The sequence below is a fragment of the Cloeon dipterum genome, chromosome X (genome assembly GCF_949628265.1).
Source record: "Cloeon dipterum chromosome X, ieCloDipt1.1, whole genome shotgun sequence".
NCBI lineage: Eukaryota > Metazoa > Arthropoda > Insecta > Ephemeroptera > Baetidae > Cloeon > Cloeon dipterum.
In genome coordinates, this window is record NC_088790.1 from 26,377,745 (window position 1) to 26,400,766 (window position 23,022).

The following is a 23,022-nucleotide window of genomic DNA, read 5'->3' on the forward strand; positions in this document are numbered from 1 at the left end:
TTCCGACTCGAAGGATCCGAGCAACACATTTCCTCTACGTACGTACTCGCTTTGAATGGAATTCGTTTATTTCACTGCTGCCAACCTTGCAGCTCTACACATTCCGATCGTATTAGGAATTTACCTGTAATAACAGAGCGTGAATGTGGAATTTCGGTCAATCTGAGTTAACAAAGACACACAGAGGCAGTTGTGCACATTTTAACTTTGGATATCGTCCTGGTGCGCGGTGCGCAACGTTCAAAACGAACACCCAAATTTTCATTGTCGACTTTATTGTTGACCTTTTGTGACAACGTTTGGTTGTTGAAAGTTACGCAATTTTGCCGGGACCAGGACGATTATACTCTGCAGTACACGCAGTACAGGTACGTCATCACTGAAACTTATAAAATATGCGTAATAAACACTCGAGTGATAAAATTCTTGGACGTAAAATATAGGCAATTTGAAATCATGTTGGCAACACTGGCAAAGATTTAGAAACTGACCAATCAGATCTGTGGGAAGGCGTCATTTCACAGAGCCACCTGCAGGTAACTCGCCAACTCCGACTCCTATGATCAGTGATGGGCGTGCAGTCGGGCAAGGCGGTTGGACGTACATCCCTTAGTTGACGCTGATGTGAGGGGCCTTATTTTTCCAGAAAAAAAGAAAGATGTCCGCGTTCGAGGGGCGAGATGCAAGCATCCACGAGAATCTTGCTTATCTCAAGGTAAATTGGGGTTCTGCAAGGTCGGGAGAAACAGCGTGCATTTCAGGTTTATCAAATGGATTCGAGAGTACAGCCACCCTCTCCCTCTCAGGGATGAAGCCTATATTAATAATAACAGAGGTCCGCCATGTTCTGAAATGGGAGCCATGCATCCCGCATCCCTTAACGGCCGTGTTACTCTCAAAATCGCCCGGCACTGCCGAAAAGCCGCTCCCTCACCCCTTTTAGGACTAATATGATAATTTTCTCAATTTTTAATGCTGACTAAAAAGGAACGCGATCGTCGTAGATGCGGATGTTGTTGCTGAATGTCTTCCCTGTCATTTCATTTCGCGGTGAGGCCACTTTCTGCGAACTTCCTTAGCTTTTGCTTTGTTTCGCACTTGGTTTCATTCACCCTGAATTATTTCTCGGTTCTATGTATATTTTGTCCGTGTTTTGCGTTCGAACTTTTATTTATTACGTTCCCGTGTTGGCAATTTTTGTCATGATTGGTTGTCTTCTGGTTGAATGGCGTCCATCATCCCTAACTCACGCTCGTTTGTTTTAGAAAATCAAGCAGACGATTCTCGACATCGACCTTCAGCAAAACGACGAAGATATCGTTTTGAAATTGCACCGTATCTGGACTGATATCAGCCAACTGCCCGCCTCTATCCACGTGGACATTATGTTCCAGAAGGACCACGAGGATTTATACAGGTAAATCTCATCACCTGCGTGACTCTAAAAATAATTAATATTAAAAATCATCTTTTGTTTCGTAGGAAAACCCTCGTGGTGATCCTCTCTGTACATTGGGACAAGATACTTCTGATCAAGAAGACTTTGATCCTGACAGCCCTCGAGAGTTGCGCTAGCAAGCTCGAGAAAAATTGTCCCGTAGCGGCCGAACGATGCCGCATATTAAATCGTTTAATAAAAGAGCCGTGGTCCAACAAGCTGGTGGAATTCCTGAACAGCACGGACATGACGAAGGGTGAGGAGACGAAGCCAAACCCTCGTCAATATCCTTCAATCAGCACGGATAGTAAGCCACTTGATTTAATATGTTTTGGAAAATATCCTGAATAGATAAAAAATTACAGGCCAGAAGTAGCAAAATTTAATTTTTAATTCAAAACCGGTAAGAAATTCATGCATGCAATCGTATTATTGAAAATTCGGGTGACTACTACAGTCCACGTGGTTAATGGAAAATTATGATAATTATAATCCTTAATTTCAGTTGCCAAATATATCCGATCAGAGCCTGTGGAAGTGCTGACCACGAGACTGGCCGTTCTCATACGGCAAAAGTGCCATAGTTTGGCCCTCAACCTTGTCCGGGTGTGCGTCAGGTGTGTGGGCGACACCAGCCCTGAGGATGAAAGCCTCATTCTCGACTACTATGTCGGTCTCCTCTACAAATTTAAGCTAGTGGAGGAGTTCGTCCAAGAGGTAAATTAATTCTTCACTCCCACTTGGAGTAAAATTAAATATATATGTTTATTTCGCAGGTCCTGAAAAACCTCACGGTTGAAAAAGGCTTGGCGCTGCTTGATCGGTACTCGCGCAACGAGACAAAGGCGCCGTCTGATCTGCTCAAGCAGCATGGCATGAGACGTGCCAGCAAGACCATCGTCAACCACCTGCTCTCCATCGTCCTGCAGGAGAAGAAAGTGGTCAACTCTGAAGAGGGTCCGGTGTACCGCGTGACCCGGCAATGGCTGCTTCTGCACAAGACGTGGGAGACGCCGGAAAACGAGATGCTTGAGCAGATCGGCAGGCTGGTCCAATCGGCCAACTCGACTCTGCATGTGTACCTGGTGTGCAAAGCAGTCCAATCGGAGGTGAGACAGATAGATTAAATAATTATAATCAACATTGAAAATAAAATCATTAAAATTTCAGGTTGGTTTCACATCTCAGCTGAACAGCGACATGCTTCAGCAAATAATCAGGCGAATGAACGAGAGCCACAACGAGGTGAAAAACCACATCCAGACGCGAGATAGCTTGCAGCAAGCGAGCGAGTCGGACGAAGGCCCAGAGGTGCAGGAAGAGCGTGAGAAGCTCAAGCGGCTGGTTGTCGAGGCGGAGCACCGCTTGGCGGAAGAGTTCGTGCTGCTGAGCCTACTGGTGCAGCACTGTGCGCCAGCATACCGCGAGTGTCTGCTGACCGCCTTCTCACTGCGACCCACGCCCGAAGGCTTGGAAACCCTCGAGAGCATCGCGCCCCCCGAAAGCTCGTCCGAAAATGACAGCATGCTAGCCCTCACTGGCGATGACATCGGCTGCACCAGCGACGTATGCGACGATCTGCTCATCATCCTCAGTTCTGCCAGGTGGCAGGTTCTCAAATGGGACACTAAGTGGCAAGATTTGAAGAACCTGTGCATTGAGTACCTGAAGGATCCCGAAAAGTCCAGATACAAGAAGGAGAAGCTGGAATATGCTAAGGTGAGTGGCCGTAACTAACATGAAAAATGCATAATTTAGTGAGGTAAACATGTGTTAAGAGTCTAATTGTTTACATTTTAGCATTGTTTCGAGTTACAATGGGGAAAATTTTTTTAAATTTCCAATATTTGTTCAATCTTGATGATTTTTTGTAAATAGTTACTTCTGATGAGACAGTTCGACTGGTGGTTCATTTTTTACTCAGTAAAAAAAAACACTTAAATTTTCTATCAAGGTCACCTTGGGTTCAATATTGCAAATGGTTAGGGCAATAAGTTTTCAAATGGTGAAATATTCCCTAACTTTATTTCAATTCATTGGCAAGTCACCAAAAAGTCAAAATTACATATTAAATGATTTGTCTCGTCAATGAAAGTCTGCAATGGCAGAAAGAGTAAGCTCGAAAAAAGTTGACACGTGTTAACAGAACCTTGAAACTAAGTCAATTGGGAGTTATCGTTATAAAAGAAATTATTAGTTCCACCTGAGAATTGCAGATATTAAATAAAAGGTTGAAATGAATGCCAATGCACATTATTTGGTTCAAGAAGCATTAATTTTAACGAAACAAAAAATAGAAGAATAATTCCCAAGTTGGAAGAATAATATTTCTATTTAGCTTATACGGTCAGGAATAAAATTATTAAAAATCGTGCCGGGAGATCAAGCAACAGAATCAATACTTGAACTGGTTTGGATTGCAATTTCGGCTAATCCCAAGAATCGTCAGCAAAATACCAGGGTTTAAAAATGCAGTGCAGTGGTGAAAAGCGTTCTTTTTTTAACCAGTTTCTTGCAGGCAAAGTTTGCAACTCAGTTTTCAATAATTTACTAAGTATTTGCTCATGACCTCGACTTGAAAAATTGTCAGAGAGAAATTGAGGCAGCAAAATGGCAATTTAAAAGAAAAAATCTGCACAGTGGAGGAAATTTTGGCCACTCTGACCGCAAATTTTTTATTTTCTCAAGGGAAAAAATGTAATAAATTCATTTCTTGCGCATGAATTGGTAAAAACTGTTAAAAATCTGTGATTGTAAGCAAATGAAAATATTCATTTCCAACCTGGGACTTTTTCTCCAATTAATTTCAACCCCAATTTGATATTCAAAAACCTTATGCCCCACAGATTCCTGCTTATCTGGACATTAAAGAAATAAATGAAGACAGAATGGCCCGCCGAATCAGATGGGAACAACAAGAAACAGACGCGAGTTGTAGCTCTGACGGTTTCTACTCTGACGGCGAGCCAAAACGCAAGAAAGTGCGAATATTTGAGTCTTCAGAATGGTACGATATGCAAGAGGACACCGACATATGCGAATCGACTGTATATATGGTGAGCAGCAGCGGCAGCGAGGGTGAAGCCTCCCCCGATCCGATGAAGGTGCCGCAGCCAAAGTATACGACGAACGTTCCATCGAAAGGGTTGATCCAGATGACGATAATCGGTCCAAAGGATTACGACAGCAAAGCATCACTCCGGGCTCAATTGTTGAGTTTGCATCACTGCGGTGAATCAGCGAGAGAATGCGCTCCAAGTCTAGCGGGGCAAAACCTGCAGCCTAAGGTTGACGTCTCCTCAAGGTACAAGTCGTACAGTGCACTGATGAAGAGCATCACTTCGATGGATAACTTCCAGCCTGTGCCACTAAATGCCACTGTACAGGTAGCGGGATTTAAAGACTGCATATGAGTGTAAAGATCAGTGTGAAATGGTTTGGTTCCTTGGCACAATTCTCAAATCCGTCCGTTTTTGTGTTCCTTTTAATTTTAACATTGTAGCTCACTAATTTATTTTGAACTCAAGACCCGATGACGCTTATTTGTGGAATAGAGTAATTTATGCTTCAGTATTCTGTTCGAGTGGATGAACTCTTGATTAACTCGAATTGTCCGTGCTAGGACCAGCACTGGTTATATGCCTGCAATTGACTAAATACAATGCCAGGCTATTTATTTTTAAGCACCTAAACTGTGACCTGATACCCACGCTGGTTTGCACATAAATACACTTGTGATCTCTATTACCGTGATTTTTCCCACCTAATGCGCAGAGCGTTTGTGGTACAAAATTTTTCAGGGTTCGCAGATTTAAACCGGTCTTTTCTGGTTGCTCTCAGAGTCATTATTTCCATTTAAATAGGAATTTTTCTATTAAAATACATTATGAGTCAACTTGAGGATGATCAAATTGAAAAATTTGAAAGTCAGTAAACCCCACAAATTTTCAATATTGATGTATCGGTTGAATAATGACTAAACATATTAAGTGCAACCAAAAAAACCAGATTTCTCTCACTTGTTGCGAACCCTGAAATTGTTTAAAGGGATTAAATAATGATTGATTAAGTAATTTAAGAGATACACACAAGTGGTTCCTCGGGCGCGTTCCCTTCTGACCTGAGATATCCTAAAATAAATAATCACTTGCCGCCAGTTGGTCGCCCGTCTCAGGAAAGAAGAAGTGATAGCGGATTTAATTAATTATAACTTAGAACTTAGGTTGCGAATTCGAATAAACATGTTTAGGGTTCAGGTATTCAGTAAACATTGTTGTTCTGTCTGATGTCTGTGTCTCATCAATGTTTGTTTGTGTTGTAATTAAAATCTTGTGTGGTAGTTAGATGAGTTTGTGTTTCGTTTATTATTTTTGTTTCCATTACACCAGTTGTTTAAACCTTTGGTGTTCTAAACCGCCAACAGATGGCGCCATCGTATACTTTGTTAATAAATTTAATTTTTGGCCCTTTCAGTCTGTTCCATCTTCACTTAATATTTTTTCTTTTGACGTGCTGAAAACCAAAATCGGTTAAGCCAATCGCCGTAGCATCGGCGGAAACTATTTTTTTAATTATAAAATCTCTTCCAACGATTCTACGGCGGTTGGCTTAACCGATTTTAGTTTTCAGCGCGTCTAAATAATGCAAATTAAGTGAAGAAAGCAACAGCAGCAGAATCAAATCTGAAATCCGAAATCGCAGTGGAAGTGCCTTAAAATTAAATTTACTACGAAATTATACGGTGGCGCCATTTGTTGGCGGCTTTGAACACACTCGCGAATTTTGTGAAACTAGCCCTTTCCTCAGCACATAATAAATATATTGCACTCGTCCCTTTGTGCATCATTTGTGGCGAAATTAGCAATAATTAAAATAAGCCAAAAAGATGAAATATTTGGAAGCGAAATCATTTCTCACACGATTTATTCGGTTTGTGTTCATTGTTCCTTGATTAACGCAATGTTGAATGTCCCGTCAGGTGGTTCAGGTTGGCCAAGGAGTGCCTCCTCCACAGACAAACACGTCGCCCCCAGTCAGTCAGCCACCCCCGGACCCCCCGCCAGCTCCTCAGCCGACTGCGAACGGCCCTCCGTCGAACGCAGCGCCCACTGAGCAGTTGCCTAAGTTTCAGCAGGTGTTTGGCAAAAACTTCCAGCAAGCGCAGCAGCAGCAACAGCCGCAGCAAACGCCGCTGCCGCAAGCTGCCCCCCAGCCGCCCCCCCAGCCGCCTCAGCCTCAAACCACTTCAGTCCAGTCGGCGAGCAGTGCCACTCAACAGACTGTACAGGTACTCGCGTGTTCCTCAACTCTTTTCCGTCATTTGCGTTTGTGCTTGGAGTGCTTCACTTTGGTTTTCCCAGAATTTCATCTAATTTACACGCAGGGTTGCATTTTCTTTTTTTAACACTCAATTTTTACCGATTTCTTGCGCTAGAAATTCAAAAATGAATTTATTCCATTTTTCCCATGTGAAAATCTAAAATTTACGGTTGGAGCGGTAAAAATTTCCTCCACTGTGCAGATATTTTCTTTTAAATTGCCATTTTTTGCCTCAATTCTCCACAAATTTCTCTAGCAAGTTGAGGTCATGAGCTAATAACTAGAAAATTATTAAAAACTTAGGTCCAAACATTGCCTGCAAGAAACTGGTTAAATTAGAAAGAAATAATCCGCTTTTTTATAAAAAAATGCGGATTTTTGCAACCTGTTTGCAAGGAACTCGTCCTGATTACTAAAATATTGTTGTGGTAAATTTTTAGTTAAATGTGGAATTCTCCTCAGTTTTTTCCTTAGTATTTTTTAATTTATAATTTTGGCCCAGTTTTCTGTTACTTTGAAACCACTGACACTCACAATACTTTTAATTCACAGAATCACAATCACAAGTCATTTTCATAAATAATACACATATTAAATTATTTGGTTTTTCAGAAGTTAAACAGCAGTATGATGCATTTATTCAATTAAAACCAGATTTTGCGTTGATGCTTTGCAAAATCAAAAACAAATGTAGCTAGCTTATGAAATGAAGGCTTTTAAAAATTTAGTTACTTAACTCTCCCCGGGATTTAAAATTTTGTTTTATCGATTGGAGGTTTGGGCTGATGAAAATAATAAAATAATGTTTGGTTAAGGTTGAAAGAGCAAAACGATTAGTAGAATAGTGTTATTTATTTATCTATCACTATTATATTTCATAAATTTTTTTCTCATAACATATATAGAATTTACGAGGAATCATGGAAAGAACGAAGCATCGACATATTATGACCTTACGACTAAGCACCAGGCGACTAACAGCCATAGGAGAAATATATCAAAATAGTTTAAGGGAGTGGACTTTAGGAAGAAGGAAATGACCTCAGAATAACGTACCTGCTAATTTTTAATTTTACTGCTTGACCTATGTATGTTTGTAATTAAAAATCGTTATTCAGTTCCAAAATGTTTTCAATCTCCTTTTGTGTTGAACTGCTTTCTAAGAAAACATATATTTTGTGGAGCATCAAAGCAAACAGTGCCAATAATTTTACTGACTGATTTTATTTGGTTACAAATCAAAACACTGCCAACTGTTCCATCAATTATTTTTCTTTCACCATTCATCAGGAGGTTTTAATATTTCCTCCCACAGTTTTAATACATATTATCATGCCAGATAATATTGGTAAAGCATGGAGACCCTTGCGCATTTTATTCTGTAACCAATCCTGCCTGCACTTTTTAATAAATTGTAAGGTTTGTATTCATCACGAGAAACTATTTTTTGCCTGCTGTGTCTTTACCCCGATGTGATGTGGCAATTTCAGCCGCCGTCGAGAACGGTGACGAACCAGACAAACCTGCTGCGGATGGCCACGCCGGTGCAAATCACGCAGAGCAGCTTGGAGGCGCTAATCCAGGCGCACCCGCAGCTCGCCTCGGCGCTGGCCGGCCGCGAGGGGCGCATCATGTGCTTTAAGCAGGGTTCCAACATCATCCTGACTGACCGGCTGCGGCCCGAGGTGCAGCCGGGCACGTCGGGGCTCAAGAGGCCCGTGAAGCGGCCCCCGGAGGCGGCGCCGGCGCCCACCAACAACAGCCAGTTGGAGAACGAGTTGCGCGAGTTCGACGCCGTGTTACGCAGCGTCAAGGAGCGCGACGGCAGCAGTGCCACCAGCAACAACAACAATAACAACAACAACAACGGCGCCGGCACCAACAACAACAACGGAAGCAGTCGGCCCGATCCGCCCCCGGCACCTGCCCCCACGTTCTCGCAGCCGCCCCCGCTGGCGTTCCCCAAGAGCAACCCAGCCGCCAAGACGGCGGCCAAGAAGCAGTCGCCGCCGGCCAAGACGACCGCTGCCCCGACCCCCGCTCCCGCCCCCGCGGCCCCCGCCGCCACTGCCACTGCCGCCCCCAAAGCGGCTGCGCCTGCCAAGACGCCGCCGAAGGCGTCCGTCGAGGACGAGCAGACGCAGAAGCGCATTTATGAGATTCTCAGCGAATACACGGAGCAGCTCCGGAACTCGCCCGACCTGAACAACAAGCCCGCCCCCCGGAGGCGGTCGAACCCGCCAACCAACCCCAGTCCGAAGCGCAAGAAGAAGAGCAAAGAAGCCGACGAACACGTGCCCAGTGAGGACAGCTCGAGCAACCTGGCGCAGGACAGCGAGGAGCACGACTCGATCAGCGAGTCTGGCTCGTCTCTGCCCGCCGAATCGCCTCCAGCGCCGCCCCCGGCCGCCGAGCCGCCTCCGCAGCCGGCCCCCACAGTGGCCATCGCCATTCCCGTCGCACAGTCCAAGCCGCTTGTACTGCAAAGACAATTGATGGTGAGGAGAAAATTTCTGTGTTTATCCTGATTTGTTCAAGATGTTTAAATTTTATTTTAGAAAACTATCCAATTTCCATGTCATCCCCAGTGAAATGCATTGCTAGATGGTTTTTGATTTATTAAAATTTATTTTACTATGGCCAATGGTAAACAACAAGGAAAGGTAGGCAAAATATATTGAAAAAAACATTTTTTTGAAGAAAAATAATATAACTGCAGACGTTTTGGCTATCAGCAGAACTTGGCCTCGAAATAAAAATTCATAAAACTGTATATAAGCTGCAGAGAATTTTGGATCGCAGTGATCTTTGAACTAATCTCTGAAAGCAAACGAAAAGAGGGAAATAGGCCACAAAATCGATAACTTCGCTACTCGCATATCCCTTTAAAAAAAATTATAGTTGAACATGCCAAAAATTCCTTTTTTTTATTAGAGCTATTTTCAAAAAGTTAAAACTGCTCCAAATATCAAGGAAATTTCTAAAAATGTTATCGCCTATTCAATTTGAATAAATCGCTGTTAATCCTGGAAATTCTTTTGAGCTTTATCAGATTAATTTGATTTCTTTGTTTCGGGTGTTAATCAGCCACAATATTTGATTAAAAATGAAATTTCACGTCAACATTTTCTGTTCAACCACGTGTGTAAATGTGGGCGAATTTCTGGACGCCATTAGCTAGTGGGGAGACATAAAATGGGGTAAATAGCTGAATTTTTACCGCCAGGTAGCGCTAGGTGTGCAATTTTTACCACTTTTAAAGGTTGTGTTGCTATAAAAACATACATATTTAAAGTGTGCACTAGGTTTACAGCCAAAAAAAATCGTATTTACCCATTAAAAAAAAAAATAATAAATGCAAATATTATGAAACATGGTCAACATGAAAACAAAAATATCCAAGTGTGGTCATAGCACCGGTGCTGTTTATAAATTTTGAGGACCTTGAATAATTTAAAAAATAGCGCCTATTATGATATCAAATTGGAAAATGAAATTAAATTCGTTTCAAAAATGAGTAATTGCATAATAAATGCGTTAAGTCCGCAAGAAATCACCGTTTTCCCCTCTGATTTTTACTCAGGGTTCGCTACCTTTTGCCTATGAGTTCTTTCTAGGGTAGTTTGGACCAGTTTTCACAAAGAAATTATGGGAATTAATCTTTGAAACCACTGAATTTTATCAGTCTGCTCTAGGCAGGACGACAATTCCAGAATTTCCAAAACACTTAAAATTTAAATAATTCACTACGACCTTTTTTATTCGTCAACCTTTTACCTCTATAAACACGATTTCTGAAAGAGAAATATAATGAAAACATAATTCAAAAGAATGGGCGTGTTTCACAGCTGCACAAAAACGCGTTCCTAAAATAAACAAAGACAGCGAATGAGTGTTTTGGGGAAATGAATGTTAGAGATGGCCTAAGGAGGTCAGTTTAAGTGACTTGAAATGCTCAAATAGCTCAAAGGGCTGGTTTTCGCACCTTTCCAGCGACGCTAGGGATAAATGTCTGGCGTTTTAAAGAGGATTGATACAGCAAACCCCCGGGAAATGCTTGTTGCCAATCCATAAACTCATCCCTTAAGATTCAGTTGAAGCCAAAATTGACCTAAGTAGCAGTGTAATTTTTTTAGAAAAGTGGCTGCAAAGTTAGAGTGCATTTGAAATCCTATTTTAGTCCGCTACAAAGAATTTCTCTAAAAGGATTCATACGCTGTTGGACACATCTCGACGTGAGGAATCGAAATCTGCCAAGAAAATGTAGTCAAGCGCTGGAAATTTTGGGAAAAAATTGAATTTCACTGTAGCAAGGTCCTTTTTTTATTAGAACAAAGAATTATGTACCGATCAACTGCTTATTGCAGCCAATAATTCAAATAATTTTCAATTTCGGACGCGGTGAACTCATAGCCCACGGATGTTTTAGAGGTTTTAGAAACAAAATAATACATATTTATTTCTATGCGCAAATAAATTGACTAATGCATTGTTTTTTGCATTTCAGGTTGTAGGGAAAACGCCGGGCCAGAAGCTCTTTCGAGTGATTCCAGCGCACAATAGCAATTTGCGCGCTCTGACCTCGGCGCCGACCCTGCTGCTGCAGCAGATGTGTAAACCCGAACAGCTGATCAACTTCCAGTCGGTGCGCAGCGTCAAAATTCCCGTGATGTCTTCGCAGTCGCTGTCCGGCGTGCCGGTCTCGGCGGGTCAGCAGTCGATGGCGATTCCGTTCGCCGGCCAGGGCATCAAGAAGGAGAGCCAGGAAAACGCCGCCCTGATAGAGTCCCTGCTTCAACAGGCAGAGGCCATCAAGTCTGAGGTCGACGAGCACATCAAGACCGAGCCAAGTGAGTTTCAGCGCATATTTTTTGCTGTGGGGATGCCATTTTTTCACGTTATTTTTGCAACCAAGTTTGCTTTTCATTTGGTTCAATTGTTTCTTTTTCTTTTTAGTTCGTGTTTTAGTGACGGCGATGCAACGGAGATGATAAAAATTGCACAAGGTAGTCACTTAATTGACTTAGGTTTCTTCAAACATGCTTCTTCTCTTACTTAATCGCTAGTTTTTACCACAAATAGCAGGGAAAACTATAGTGTTTTGATTTTTGTCATTTGACAAACAATGCTGCTACATAAACTTGAGATCGATACGAGATCCTTCTCCCTGGAGTAAGAATGCTTGGTTTCGCTTGAAAACACTCGCTTGTAACAATAGGGACTAACAAGCTTGGGAATTCCAGTCGCTTTGGCAACTTTTTCGGCGCTCTTTTCGTGTTTATAGGCTTGGGAATTTAAGACGATTGACTGCTGATTTCTGACCCTTTTTGGAACCACATGAGACATGAGCCCTATTAAGTTACTAAAAATCGTAAAGTGTAATTAGTGACTTAATTTTTGGTACTTTTATTATTCCCAAAAAAACTGTAGGGTTCTTTGACGGCCAGTTAAAATTTTCAGATGAATTGTGTGCGTAAATTGTAAATTTGAGAACAATTTGCTCAGTAGGAAAAAACTGGAAATTTAATCAGCTTTCCGAAAATAGTCAGTTTTTGGTGCTACTATCAACTGGCGAATTTTAATTAGGCCAAACACAGACCCCTTTCGAAAATCTGCAATTTTTGAAAAAAAATAAAAAATAGCTTTCAAGACTCAAAAGTACAATTTTTTATCTTCTCACTATTAAATTTGCAGAATTTTTCTTACCCCGGAAGCAATTAATTTCCTGTGCTAAAAAAAGAGTACGAAGCCGGTAAAATTCGAAAAATTGGATTTTGAGGCACTATTGGTCAGAATTACAGAAAAAATAAGTCGATTTAGGTTAACTTTTCATGTAATTAATTTTTTAAAATAAAAAAATCACTTATCATTCCACTTTAAAAGTGCCAAAAAAACCTCCTTCTTAACATCTCAAAAACACTTGATAAGGTATCCCAGTTTTTTCCAACCCTGATACATTTTCATCGAACGTAAGTTCAAATTTGCCAGAGAAAGCATCAAAAATTAATCTTTTAAAGCTCTTTATAGAATCAAAAATCGATTTTAAAAATGCAACCCCTGGAATTGGGACGTTTTTCAAGGATTGGAGTGGCTTAAAAATCGTCTCTTTGGTGCCCACGTATCAGTACACCTTCAAAGAACCCGTTATAAATTCCCAACCCTATTGACGAGGCTCGTTTTTTTTTGTAAACAATTAAAATTGCCAAGTCGACTATGCATTACTTGCACCTGCACAATTTAATTTCGTAGATCAAACTGGATACTGATATTCCCCTGCCTCAAATTTTCAGGTGAAGAAGAGGAAGAAGACGAGGATGAAGAGGAAGAAGTGGCAGGTCACGCGGCGTGCCATTCGCCGGTGCCGGCGGACGTGAAGGTCGCCGCGTCAGCGCGGGCCAAGGTGTCGCAGCAGCATCAGCAGCACCAGCCAACGGCCGTGGTGGCAGCGGCGGCGGTGGCCAAGTGCATCAGCGTCGGCGGACACGAGAAGAAGCGGCGGCTGGTGCGGCAGGACAACATGCAGAAAAGCCTGTCGGAGGAGTGCGAGGATTTGGGAGTGGACGCGCCCAGCACCTCGGAGCTCTTCCCGGATGCCGACCTGCCGTTCGAGCTGTCCAACAACAGCGACTCGAGCGTCTCCTACCTGGACGCGTGCCAGCAGCAGCACCAGCGGCGCCGCAACGGCGCCGAACTCAACGGCCGCGGCACCGACGAGGAGAGCAGCGCCGCCGGCGACGAGTCGCCGAAGCGGCGCAAACTGTGTCTCACGCGGCCGTTCGCGGCCCTCAAACGCCGCGATGACGAGGCCGCCGACACGGACGGCTCGGGTGACGAGGCCGCCAAGGCCAAAAGAGCCGTCAAGCCGCGCTCCTCGTGCGCCTGCTGCGCCCCAGCCGCCGCCCCCGCCCCCAAGCCGGCCAAGAAGATGAACGGCAAGGCCGGCAAGAAAAAGTGAACCGCCGCTCGGACCTGGCCTTTCGTTCTGTGATTGTGTTGCCATCTTTTATTCATTCCGTTCTACGCAGCACTGCAAATGAGAAGTTTATGAATTTATTATATTTTGTTGATTTACTCATAAACTGGCTGAAACGAATTTTTAATTTTCTCCTGCGTTGAAGCACAAGAATAGTTTGTTAAATCCATTTCCAAGAGTTTAATAACTTTACGTTAATTGTTATTGCCTGAATCCACCAGTAATCGCCATTAAATTTCCTCTTAAAAGCTGAATTGATTAACATGCTGAGCTTAAATAATCTTTGTTTGGTTTTTTTTGTCTGTCTTTTTGCAGTGGAGAAGGCACTACTTAATTGTTATGTTCTATATTGAAAAATGTAAAACCAAATTTAATAATACTTTCCGCCCAGCTTATGATGGGGATTTTTTGCAGGTTCAATGAATTTTGCGCTCAGCATTTTGAAATAAATTTTTTCTGACCAAATTTTTTTTTCAATTGAAATCAAATTTAGCTACGCTTTAGGGAAATTTTGAACACAATTTGTTATTGTTTCATGATTTTTGTCTAAATTCATTAGACAAAAGAGCTATTTTTATTCAAACTGGAAATTAATCTGCAATTCAACACTCACAATTTAACAACCTTAAATCACACACCAATCTAGAGATCTGAAATAGAGATAAACGTTAAAAAATTAGCTCCCATAAGAATCCCATGCCCCTTTTAAATCGCTCTTTATTTTGAAGCCAATTGGTTGGTGCCTACTTGATGCTAATGAGTTGGTTCATCGATTTATCCTCGTGGAAACTCATTAAAAGTCGGTTTATTACAATTAAAAACACATAAATCCGAGAAAACAGCAAAAATTCCCTGCTTGAAAAACACACAGATCTGTCATCCAATCAGTGTTGAAGATTTTTCGAGTAGAGCCTTTGCTGCTGTTTCCAATTTGCGTGTTTTTAATTAAAATAAAATCAACTTTTAATGTGCTTCAGCGGCTGGAACAACTCTTTAGCTGCTAGCAAATACCAAACAAAGGACTGCAGAACAAAGAGAGCTTTACGAGAGGTGAAGCACAAAGGCGTTCTGCGACTGTTTGGACTCCACGCTTATCTCTCTTTAAGTTCTCTGCTGAAACCTAGAAAAAAACCAAAGAATTTTCAAACAAGGTGGATTCAACTTGATTTTTTCAAAGATAAAAGAATGGGTTGTTTTCCAGTATGAAATTTGGCTGTTGGGAGAGAAAACCCCAGCTGAAAAATCAAAGCAAGATTCGGTTGTGCTAGTCCAGTTGTTAAAACTTGTTGTTGGCAGTGCTGCATTATTCGTTTGTAGATATTCGCACTTTTACGTCAAAGACCGATGCACCAAAGTCAGCGATCGATTGAGGTCAACTTCCGCGATTGAGTGTGTAAATAGCGCGTATAAATATGAATTCCACTGGGCCACGGGCAGTACAAAGTACTTAAAAAGCGTTGATTGCTTGGAGCGGTGCGGGCGAGGAACTGTTTGGTGTTTCATGTTCCGATAGATATTGTTCTAGATGCATTCCTAGTCACATTATGAATGTATGACTGATTAATTGTTAATTCTTAAAATTGATTCTTAATTATTAATACTTTGGTGTATTTACGCGCGATGAAAACCATGCATTTCGTTTTTAATGTTACTCATAGGTTGAAAAGAAAAGAAAATTAAAAGGCAGGCGAAATTCCACGGATGAGAAAAAGCTCAATTTGCGCCTCGTGTCTCGTACAAATTATCTTTTAACTCTGATTGCCAAACAAGCCGGTTTCTGTTCAGCAAAAATGAGAATTGAACAGCAGGCGAACATTTCGAGCCGTTGCGAGTTTTTTAACATTCCTGCACGAAGAGAAGTGCAGATTCAAGTTACACGACTGTTTTTGACGTTTGTTATTTTTCTATATTATATATTGATTGATCTCTTTGTTGTCATTAAAACATTGCTTCCGAGTTGCGTCAAAATTATTCCATTGTAAGGGAGCTTTAAAACCGAGAGAGTCACCCTAGGCAGAGGATAAGTAAATAAACTACACTCACGCACCTCTTACATTTGCTGCTAAGGAAAGCTTTCAAATTTGTATAAACTCGTAATAATCAGTAGCGACTTAGCTGGAAATTCGCCCCCGGGGAGATTTGAGTTTGGTGTTTTTATCAGCAGCGTTCCGCCCGCCCGGCCGGCACGACTGGCAGTCCCCCGAGCATGAAATGCAGTCGCTTTTGATTCAATTTTCGTTGCGATTTGTGTAAAAAACGTTTTGGCTAATGGTGTCCGGGCCGGGGCGAGCGGACGGCATTGCATCAAAAGAAAAGTCTATTCACAGAATTTTAAGAATCGAATGCTATATTATATGTCACAAACTCCTCCAAGCAGATTGTGGACAATTAATTCAATGCTCGCTCTCTCTCTCGATCTCCATCGACGCGTCGAGGATTTTTGTTGTCTCTTCCTTTGTCTGTGCTGCGCCATTTAAAAGAAAAAACATTTCAAATACTTGCTGTGTGAGTGTATAAAACCTTCAACAAAATCATACACACTAGTGCGAAAAAAAACAGGTAAAGCAAAAAAGTTGTTATGTCTATGAAATATGAGTGTACATAATAAGTCATTCAATTGTTAATTATATATTATAATTACATATAATATAAAATAATATGACTGATGATTGTCTCGAAACAACAACAACAACAACTTCTTCCTTTGTCTGCGAGCTGCTGTGTTTTGATTAGCTTTTTTGTTGTTTATTATGTACGTAATTTCGATTCCTCCTTGATGTGTTCCAGATTCAGTACCGAAACAAATCAATATAGGTGGAGATTTTTATTTCCGTGCCGATACAAATTTCAAGTACGCTTGATTAAGATATGATGAAAATACATACAAGTTTGATACTTCGTGTAATATGTAAGACGTACGTCAATTTTTCTTTTGCGCGGTGACTCCTACAATAAAATTAAATAAAACCACGTTTCAACAATGCAAAAAAAATACCTTGTTTCATTAGGAAATCAAATATGCGATGTGTTTGGCCTCCTTAAATTCAGCAGTTTATAGTCGCGTCAAAAACTGCCGATATTCAGAAAGCTGATTAAATTTCCAGTTTTTTCCTTTTGAGCAAATTTTTCTCAAATTTACTATTTTCGCACAAAATGTGTCTGAAAATTTCAACTGGCCGTTAGAGAACCTTTAATTTTTTTTTGGAAAGTCAAAATACCCAAAATTAAGTTGATTTATTCGAGAATCATCTCAGAAATCTTTGGGGAAAGGTGGAAATTCCCAAAAGAATTCTCGATTTAAAACAATGCTAACTATGAGGCCGATTTTCTCGACATTTACTTTTTTATTTGTTATACAATAATGCAAAAATAAATACCTTGTTTCATTAGGAAATCAAATATGCAAATTTCAAAACCACATAAAATTTATTTCAATCATTTCATTAGCAGTGTAAATATTGATATATATGTATTTTGGCAACAATTAATTTAAAAAATAGATTTTCTTTTCAAGGCACAGTAATATGTATAAATCGGGAGATTCTTTTTTTAGAGCCAATTCTGGTGTCATGGCGAAACCTGAACATTGAGCATCAGAAGAGGCTCCGCAAAGGATCGGGGGCAAGAATATATATAAAAATAAATCTGCAATGGCACTTTTCAACAATTATTGAGCTGCATTCCTGATTTATGGTGTGCTAGCCTTTGATCTAAACAGGGACGAGTTTTATCACTTGAGGTCGAGCAGCATGCTGTGAGGGTTCTCCACGTATTCCTTCCACTTGTTGGAGAATTTTGCCATGGTAACTCCGTCCAGAACCCGGTGGTCTGCCGCCCAGCTGACGCACATGATGTTGGCCGCGATGACGTTGCCCTTGGCGTCGAATCTTGGCACCTTCTGGATTTTTCCAATGCCGCCAATCGCCACCTCAGGAGGCAAAATCACCGGTTTGGTGTAGGTGCCGCCAATCTGTAAGGAATTCATTGGATTTAATTCTCAAAAAAATACTCTACGCTTATTTTATGGCCTAATAAGACACTACTGCAAACGTCAGATCTCGCCAATTAATTTTGTGGCTTTAGGAATAAATTTTGGAGGACACAGTTTGGAATTTAAGTCTTAGAGGCTCTAGATTTGTGGGTTTTTAAGAATCTTGAAAACCAATTTAATTTAATTTAAAGGATTTTCTCAAATGATATCAAAGAGATTGATCCGGTCAGTAAAATAAATAAATCTAAATTAATTCACCAGTTGCATAAACCCTAAGTGTTCGAAGGCGCCAACAGATAGCGCCACCGTAGACTTTCGATTTTAAGTCACTTCCGCTGCGATTTCAGACTCAATCTAGCTACAGTGCATTCTTCAATTAATTTGCTATTTTTTGACGTGCTGAAAACCAAAATCGGTTCGGCCAATCGCCGTAGAATCGTGAAAAACTAGTTTTTGAAATAAAAAAATCTTTTCCAATGTTTCTACGGCGAATGGCTGAACCGATTTTGGTTTTCAGCACGTCAAAAAAAAGCAAATTAATTAAAAAAAAGCAAAATAGCTAGATTGAGTCTGAAATCGCAGCAAAAATGCCTTAAAACCGCTTAAAACAAAATTTTTAAGAAAGTCTGTGGTTGCGCCATCTGTTGGCGGCTTCAATAACTAAGGGTTTATGCAACTGGTCAATTCCACTCACAATGCCGATGTTGGAGATGGTGAAAGTGCCTCCGGTGAGGTCCTCCTGCTTCAAGGAGCCCTTCATGCCTGCTTGCATGAGCCGGTTGAGCTCGGTGGCCACGTCAAAGACGCTCAGGGTCTGCACCCTCTTGATATTCGGCACCACCAGTCCGAGCGGCGTGTCCATGGCGACGCCAATGTTGTGATCGGCTTTGTAGATGATGTTCTGGCACTCGGCGTCCACCGACGAGTTGATGACTGGGAAGTGCTTCAGCGCCAGGGAGGCCGCCTTGATCAGGAAGGGCATGTAGGTCAGCTTGACGCCACCTCTGCCGAACGAAGCCTCCTTCAGCTGCTGCCGCACTAACACCAGGTTGTCCACGTTGATCTCGTCGCTGTAGACAAAGTGCGGGATTTGCTGCGAAGAGGAGAATTTTCAAGTTAAAAATTGAAATTAAGAAGAAAAAAGTAATATTATTAATTAATACAGAAGCAAGTTACATTGACATTTGAATTCATTAAGTTCAAATACCTCTAAAACGGCACCTTTTTTTGTTTTATTTGGCGAATTTTAATATTTTGAACCTCAGGGTCAAGTCAGGGTAAGGTTAATTGTTCAATTTAGAACCTGTTGATGCGCCAGAGTAAGTCAAACGCTCTGGAATGTCGTAAAAAAGTCACGAAATGTAACCTAGACCTTTGACCTATAATTTTTTTATTGTTATTTCAACATTTGTTCAGGATCAAAAGTTAGGGTGAAGGTGAAAGATTTCGAAATCTAAAAAATTTAATTTTTTTCCAGGGGTTTTTCAAATGCTCGAAAACTGGGCAACCGACCACTTTTTACCTTTACCAAATCCCATCACCTCTCATTTAGTATTTTGTTTCAGACCAAATTTCCAACTCCTCAAAATCCCGTCCAATTGCTCCCCAATCTCACGTAAAACTACAATTTATGCTATATATTCATCAGATAAATTTGAGACTAGATTTTTCATAATTCAGTTCAGTTGAGATGTCAACAAAGGTTTATCCTATCATGCTTGTAGTTGCTTTGAAAATTTTCTTTTATATCTTAATCATCTATTTTAATGTTATCTACTTTTAAGAGGTTAAAATAAAATTCTTAGGCAGTGAGCAATTCTGTTTAAATTTGTCTTATCAGCTTAATCACAGCCGTAAAATTGTACATGACATTTTAAACTTAAAAGTCATTTGTTTTTTTAACTGAAACAGCAACTGTCGGCATTTATTTTTCATGCAGATTAGAAAAAAAACTAAACAGGGTCGCATTTAGCTTACCACCCTATTTTTACCACTCAATTTTTAACAATTATTTGCGCAAGAAATTAATTTGAACATTTTTCCCCTGTGAAAATCTAAAATTTATGCTCGGTGTGGTCAAAATTGCATTTTTCGGTTTAAATTGTCCCTTGTTTCATGTTTTTTGCAACCCTGAAAGCTCAACTTACCAGAGAGGCAGTCATGGCTTTGGCCATTCCCTTCATAACACCCTTGATAGGCTCGATTCTGTCTCCTTCAGCCTTGGGGACAACCTTAGGAGGGGCTTTCTTGGCCTCAATGAACGCCAGGATATCTTCCTTGAGAACCCGTCCACCTTTTCCAGTGCCTTTAATGTCTGTGAGTTGGATCTGAAAGTAATTTGAATTTTTTTAAATTATTCCCTTCTTTTTAAATATTATTTTATACTTTGTTTTCCATGGCCACCCTTCGGACTGCAGGGGCGGCCAGAGACTTGAAGAGATACGGCATTTGCTCCTCAGGACTAGGAGGGGGCGTTGAGGATTTCACCTCGCCATCACTGTCTGGAGAAAAATCAAATTACGGATTTTGTAAAATATAATTAATAGCAAGCAATTTACCAGAACTGGATGAAGAGGAGGAACTGGAGGACTCCTCAGGTTTAACCGTGTCTTCAGAGCCTTCCAACTCGATGTCGACCAAAGGCTGTCCGACCTGAGCGACATCCTCGATTTTGTAGTGCAGCTTTTTGATTACTCCGTCGAAGCGGCTGGTGATTGTGACCGAAGCCTTGTCACTTTGCACCTTTCAAAGAGAAACAAATAAACTTGACGAGATCACAGTCAAAGTGCATACCTCGCAAATGTTATCAAACTGGGCCACTTTCTGTCCAGCCTCGACAAACCACTCCTTGACCGTCACCTCTTTGATGCCTTCGCCAATGTCCGAAAGGTTGAATTGCACCGTGGCCAAGAACTGAGGCGACACCCGAAAACACCGAATAATTTGCTTCTGAGTGTATTTTGGCTGAAATATTGGCACCATTTTTAACAGATCAGTCAGACAGTCAATTTTAGTGGCGAAATTATTGTCCTTACTAGAAAGACCCCTCTGAGGCCGTGTCCGGCCAGCGAACAGATTCTAAAGGCCATTCCGAGGTCGAAGGTTACCCTGAGAACCAAATGCGGCAGAAATGCAAACGAAAGCGAAAGGTACGAGGCGAATTCAAGTGAAATAGAAAAGAAAACACGACGACGTCGACCGGCCCCTGATCAGCTGGAGCGGCTCGTCTCTCGTCTCTCTTCTCTGCCTGCTCTCTGTGACGTCTATTTCGGCCTTGCAAACCTCGCTCTCTGATTGGCCATTTATTTTACGCCAGTGTAGCGCTCAAAACGGTGAAATAATTTGGGAAGAAACTAATTAAATTAAAACCCTAAATATATTAAAATATTTTTTGCTCGGATGAGTTGATGGACTTGCGAGTTTTCTGTTATGAATAAATTTCATAACTAAAATCTGCATTATTATTTAATTGCGTGAAAACACATTTTAAGCTTTTTATTTATGTCAAGGATTTTAAGCGACGCAAAATTAGAAAAATTCTATATTAGGAAATCGATAAGTTAGATAAGGGCTTAAAAATAATAAAAGTATACAATTTATCCAACATAGAAATTTATTAATATAATAGGATCTGTAGAAAAATCATGCCAAATGCAGCCCAAAGTGCAAGAGGGTTGCAAAAACCCGCATTTTTTTAAAATATATGCAGTGCACTGGTAAAAAGCGTTTTTTTTCAATTTTAACGAGTTTCTTTTAATAATTTTAATTATTAGCTGATGACTTCGGCTTGAAAAATTGTCAGAGATAAATTTTTGGAGGAATTTATCTCTGATAATTTATAGGAAAAAATCTGCACAGTAGCAGTAAAGTGCTTCTGATAATCAAGGTCACGTAGAGCTGAAGGAAGAAACTTTAACATAAAATTTAATTCAGAGATTGATTTGATTTTTTGGGGGTGGAAAACAGAGAACGAGACACCGATGGTTAAATTCAGCCAAATTTAATAACTGCTTATTAACAAAAACTTACCTCCTCTCTAGGGGTGAGGGTTGATTTCAACCCCCTCATGAGCTTTTGCACTGACATTATTAATTTGTAACTAGACAGTTATTTAAAAGCTTAATTTTCATATAAAATAAGGCACATTTTGGCAATCTCAAAAATAAAATTTTTGTTGCCTTCGATTGCAGGAATTTGTTTAAATCTGATAAATAATCAAATTTTAGTGACCTTGATCTTTAACGTATGGGGGTTTTTAACGTGACAAAGTTGTTGGTCGTTTAGTCTAGAACAAATTATCTTTACTCTAACTCTACAATTGCTATAAATCCCAGAAAAAATAAAAAATTTCTATATTGACTAACTTTGAGCCTCTGTAAAGAGGGCAATTTTTGTAATTCTGACATTATAAGTTTTAGGGTTGACCCAGGGCGTAAATTTCATCAAAATCTGATACCCTTAATGTCAACAGCGGACCCATCCTGCCTATTAAATTGAATTTCATGCTAAATTTGATCGAATTAATAGAATTTAAAATTGATTTTGAGGTTATCATAGACGAAATGCTGTATAGGCACATGAAATTTTGGAAAATTCTTAACATTAGAAACGTAACATCAGGGCAATCTAAATCGACTATATATTTATTTTAGTTTTCTTCGACATCTTTTCTTGATCATTAACCCATTTCCTCTTTAAAAAATAATTAAAATCATCATTTTTGAGCTTGCTATTGCTGATCTAGGGAAAAGAGCATTTTTTTCACTGATGTTAGGGGGAACGAGATTTAAATAATTTTCTCCAATTTTTAGCATCATTACTCTTTATTTATTATTACGTCCGAAAATTTCACCGACCGCAGCAGCATAATAGAAATCTGTAAAAGTATATTTTCCCTTTTCATATCTTCTCATTAGCATCATAAACATAGTCAGAAGGCGATCAATTACCTGGACCGCCGCGTTCGTAAAGAAGTATCGACGAGTTATCAGGAGGCAGGCTGCGATTGGTCGCTCGGCGCGCCGAGCAATTTTTCGCGTCGAGGCGGAGATAATGATGGGGCGAGCGCTGCCGTGAATTGACTTTCCCATTCAATTGGAGCGGCTGCCGCCAACTTTCCTGCTGGATCCTATTATCCTCATTATATGCAGCCGCGGCTCACAAGCAAGTGATCACATATTGCATCCAGTATATTTCAATTTGACGCGCATTTTGTCGGCCGTGAAATTCGTTTCTAGGTCATCATTAACGTTAACGCTGCTGGTAGAATAAGCTGCAAGAGAAGTGCATTACTGGAGAAAT

General features: G+C 40.7%; 2 protein-coding genes across 4 annotated transcripts; one reads left to right on the forward strand and one right to left on the reverse strand.

Moving 5' to 3' along the window:
• The first annotated feature begins 566 nt into the window (after window positions 1-566).
• LOC135945726 (uncharacterized) lies at window positions 567-16,722 on the forward strand. 3 transcript variants are annotated; one of them, XM_065493572.1, is made up of 12 exons: window positions 567-715; window positions 1,266-1,417; window positions 1,483-1,745; window positions 1,944-2,155; window positions 2,215-2,547; window positions 2,609-3,157; window positions 4,285-4,824; window positions 6,417-6,725; window positions 8,248-9,255; window positions 11,265-11,607; window positions 11,714-11,763; window positions 13,048-13,184. In XM_065493572.1, the coding sequence occupies exons 1-11, from the start codon at window positions 659-661 to the stop codon at window positions 11,746-11,748; spliced, it is 3,801 nt and encodes a 1,266-aa protein (XP_065349644.1). In that variant the 5' UTR covers window positions 567-658; the 3' UTR covers window positions 11,749-11,763; window positions 13,048-13,184. The 3 variants fall into 3 exon arrangements, with proteins under 3 accessions (XP_065349644.1, XP_065349642.1, XP_065349643.1); XM_065493571.1 differs by lacking the exon at window positions 11,714-11,763 and adding an exon at window positions 988-1,050 and having other exon boundaries at window positions 589-715; window positions 13,048-16,722; XM_065493570.1 differs by lacking the exon at window positions 11,714-11,763 and having other exon boundaries at window positions 568-715; window positions 13,048-16,722.
• Window positions 16,723-17,045: 323 nt separating this feature from the next.
• Window positions 17,046-20,954, reverse strand: Dbct (Dihydrolipoamide branched chain transacylase E2). Its single transcript, XM_065494791.1, has 7 exons — window positions 20,757-20,954; window positions 20,515-20,685; window positions 20,280-20,463; window positions 20,107-20,222; window positions 19,869-20,048; window positions 18,416-18,814; window positions 17,046-17,700 (listed from the first exon to the last, which is right to left on the reverse strand). The coding sequence occupies exons 1-7, from the start codon at window positions 20,808-20,810 to the stop codon at window positions 17,461-17,463; spliced, it is 1,344 nt and encodes a 447-aa protein (XP_065350863.1). The 5' UTR covers window positions 20,811-20,954; the 3' UTR covers window positions 17,046-17,460.
• Between the last annotated feature and the right edge of the window lie 2,068 nt (window positions 20,955-23,022).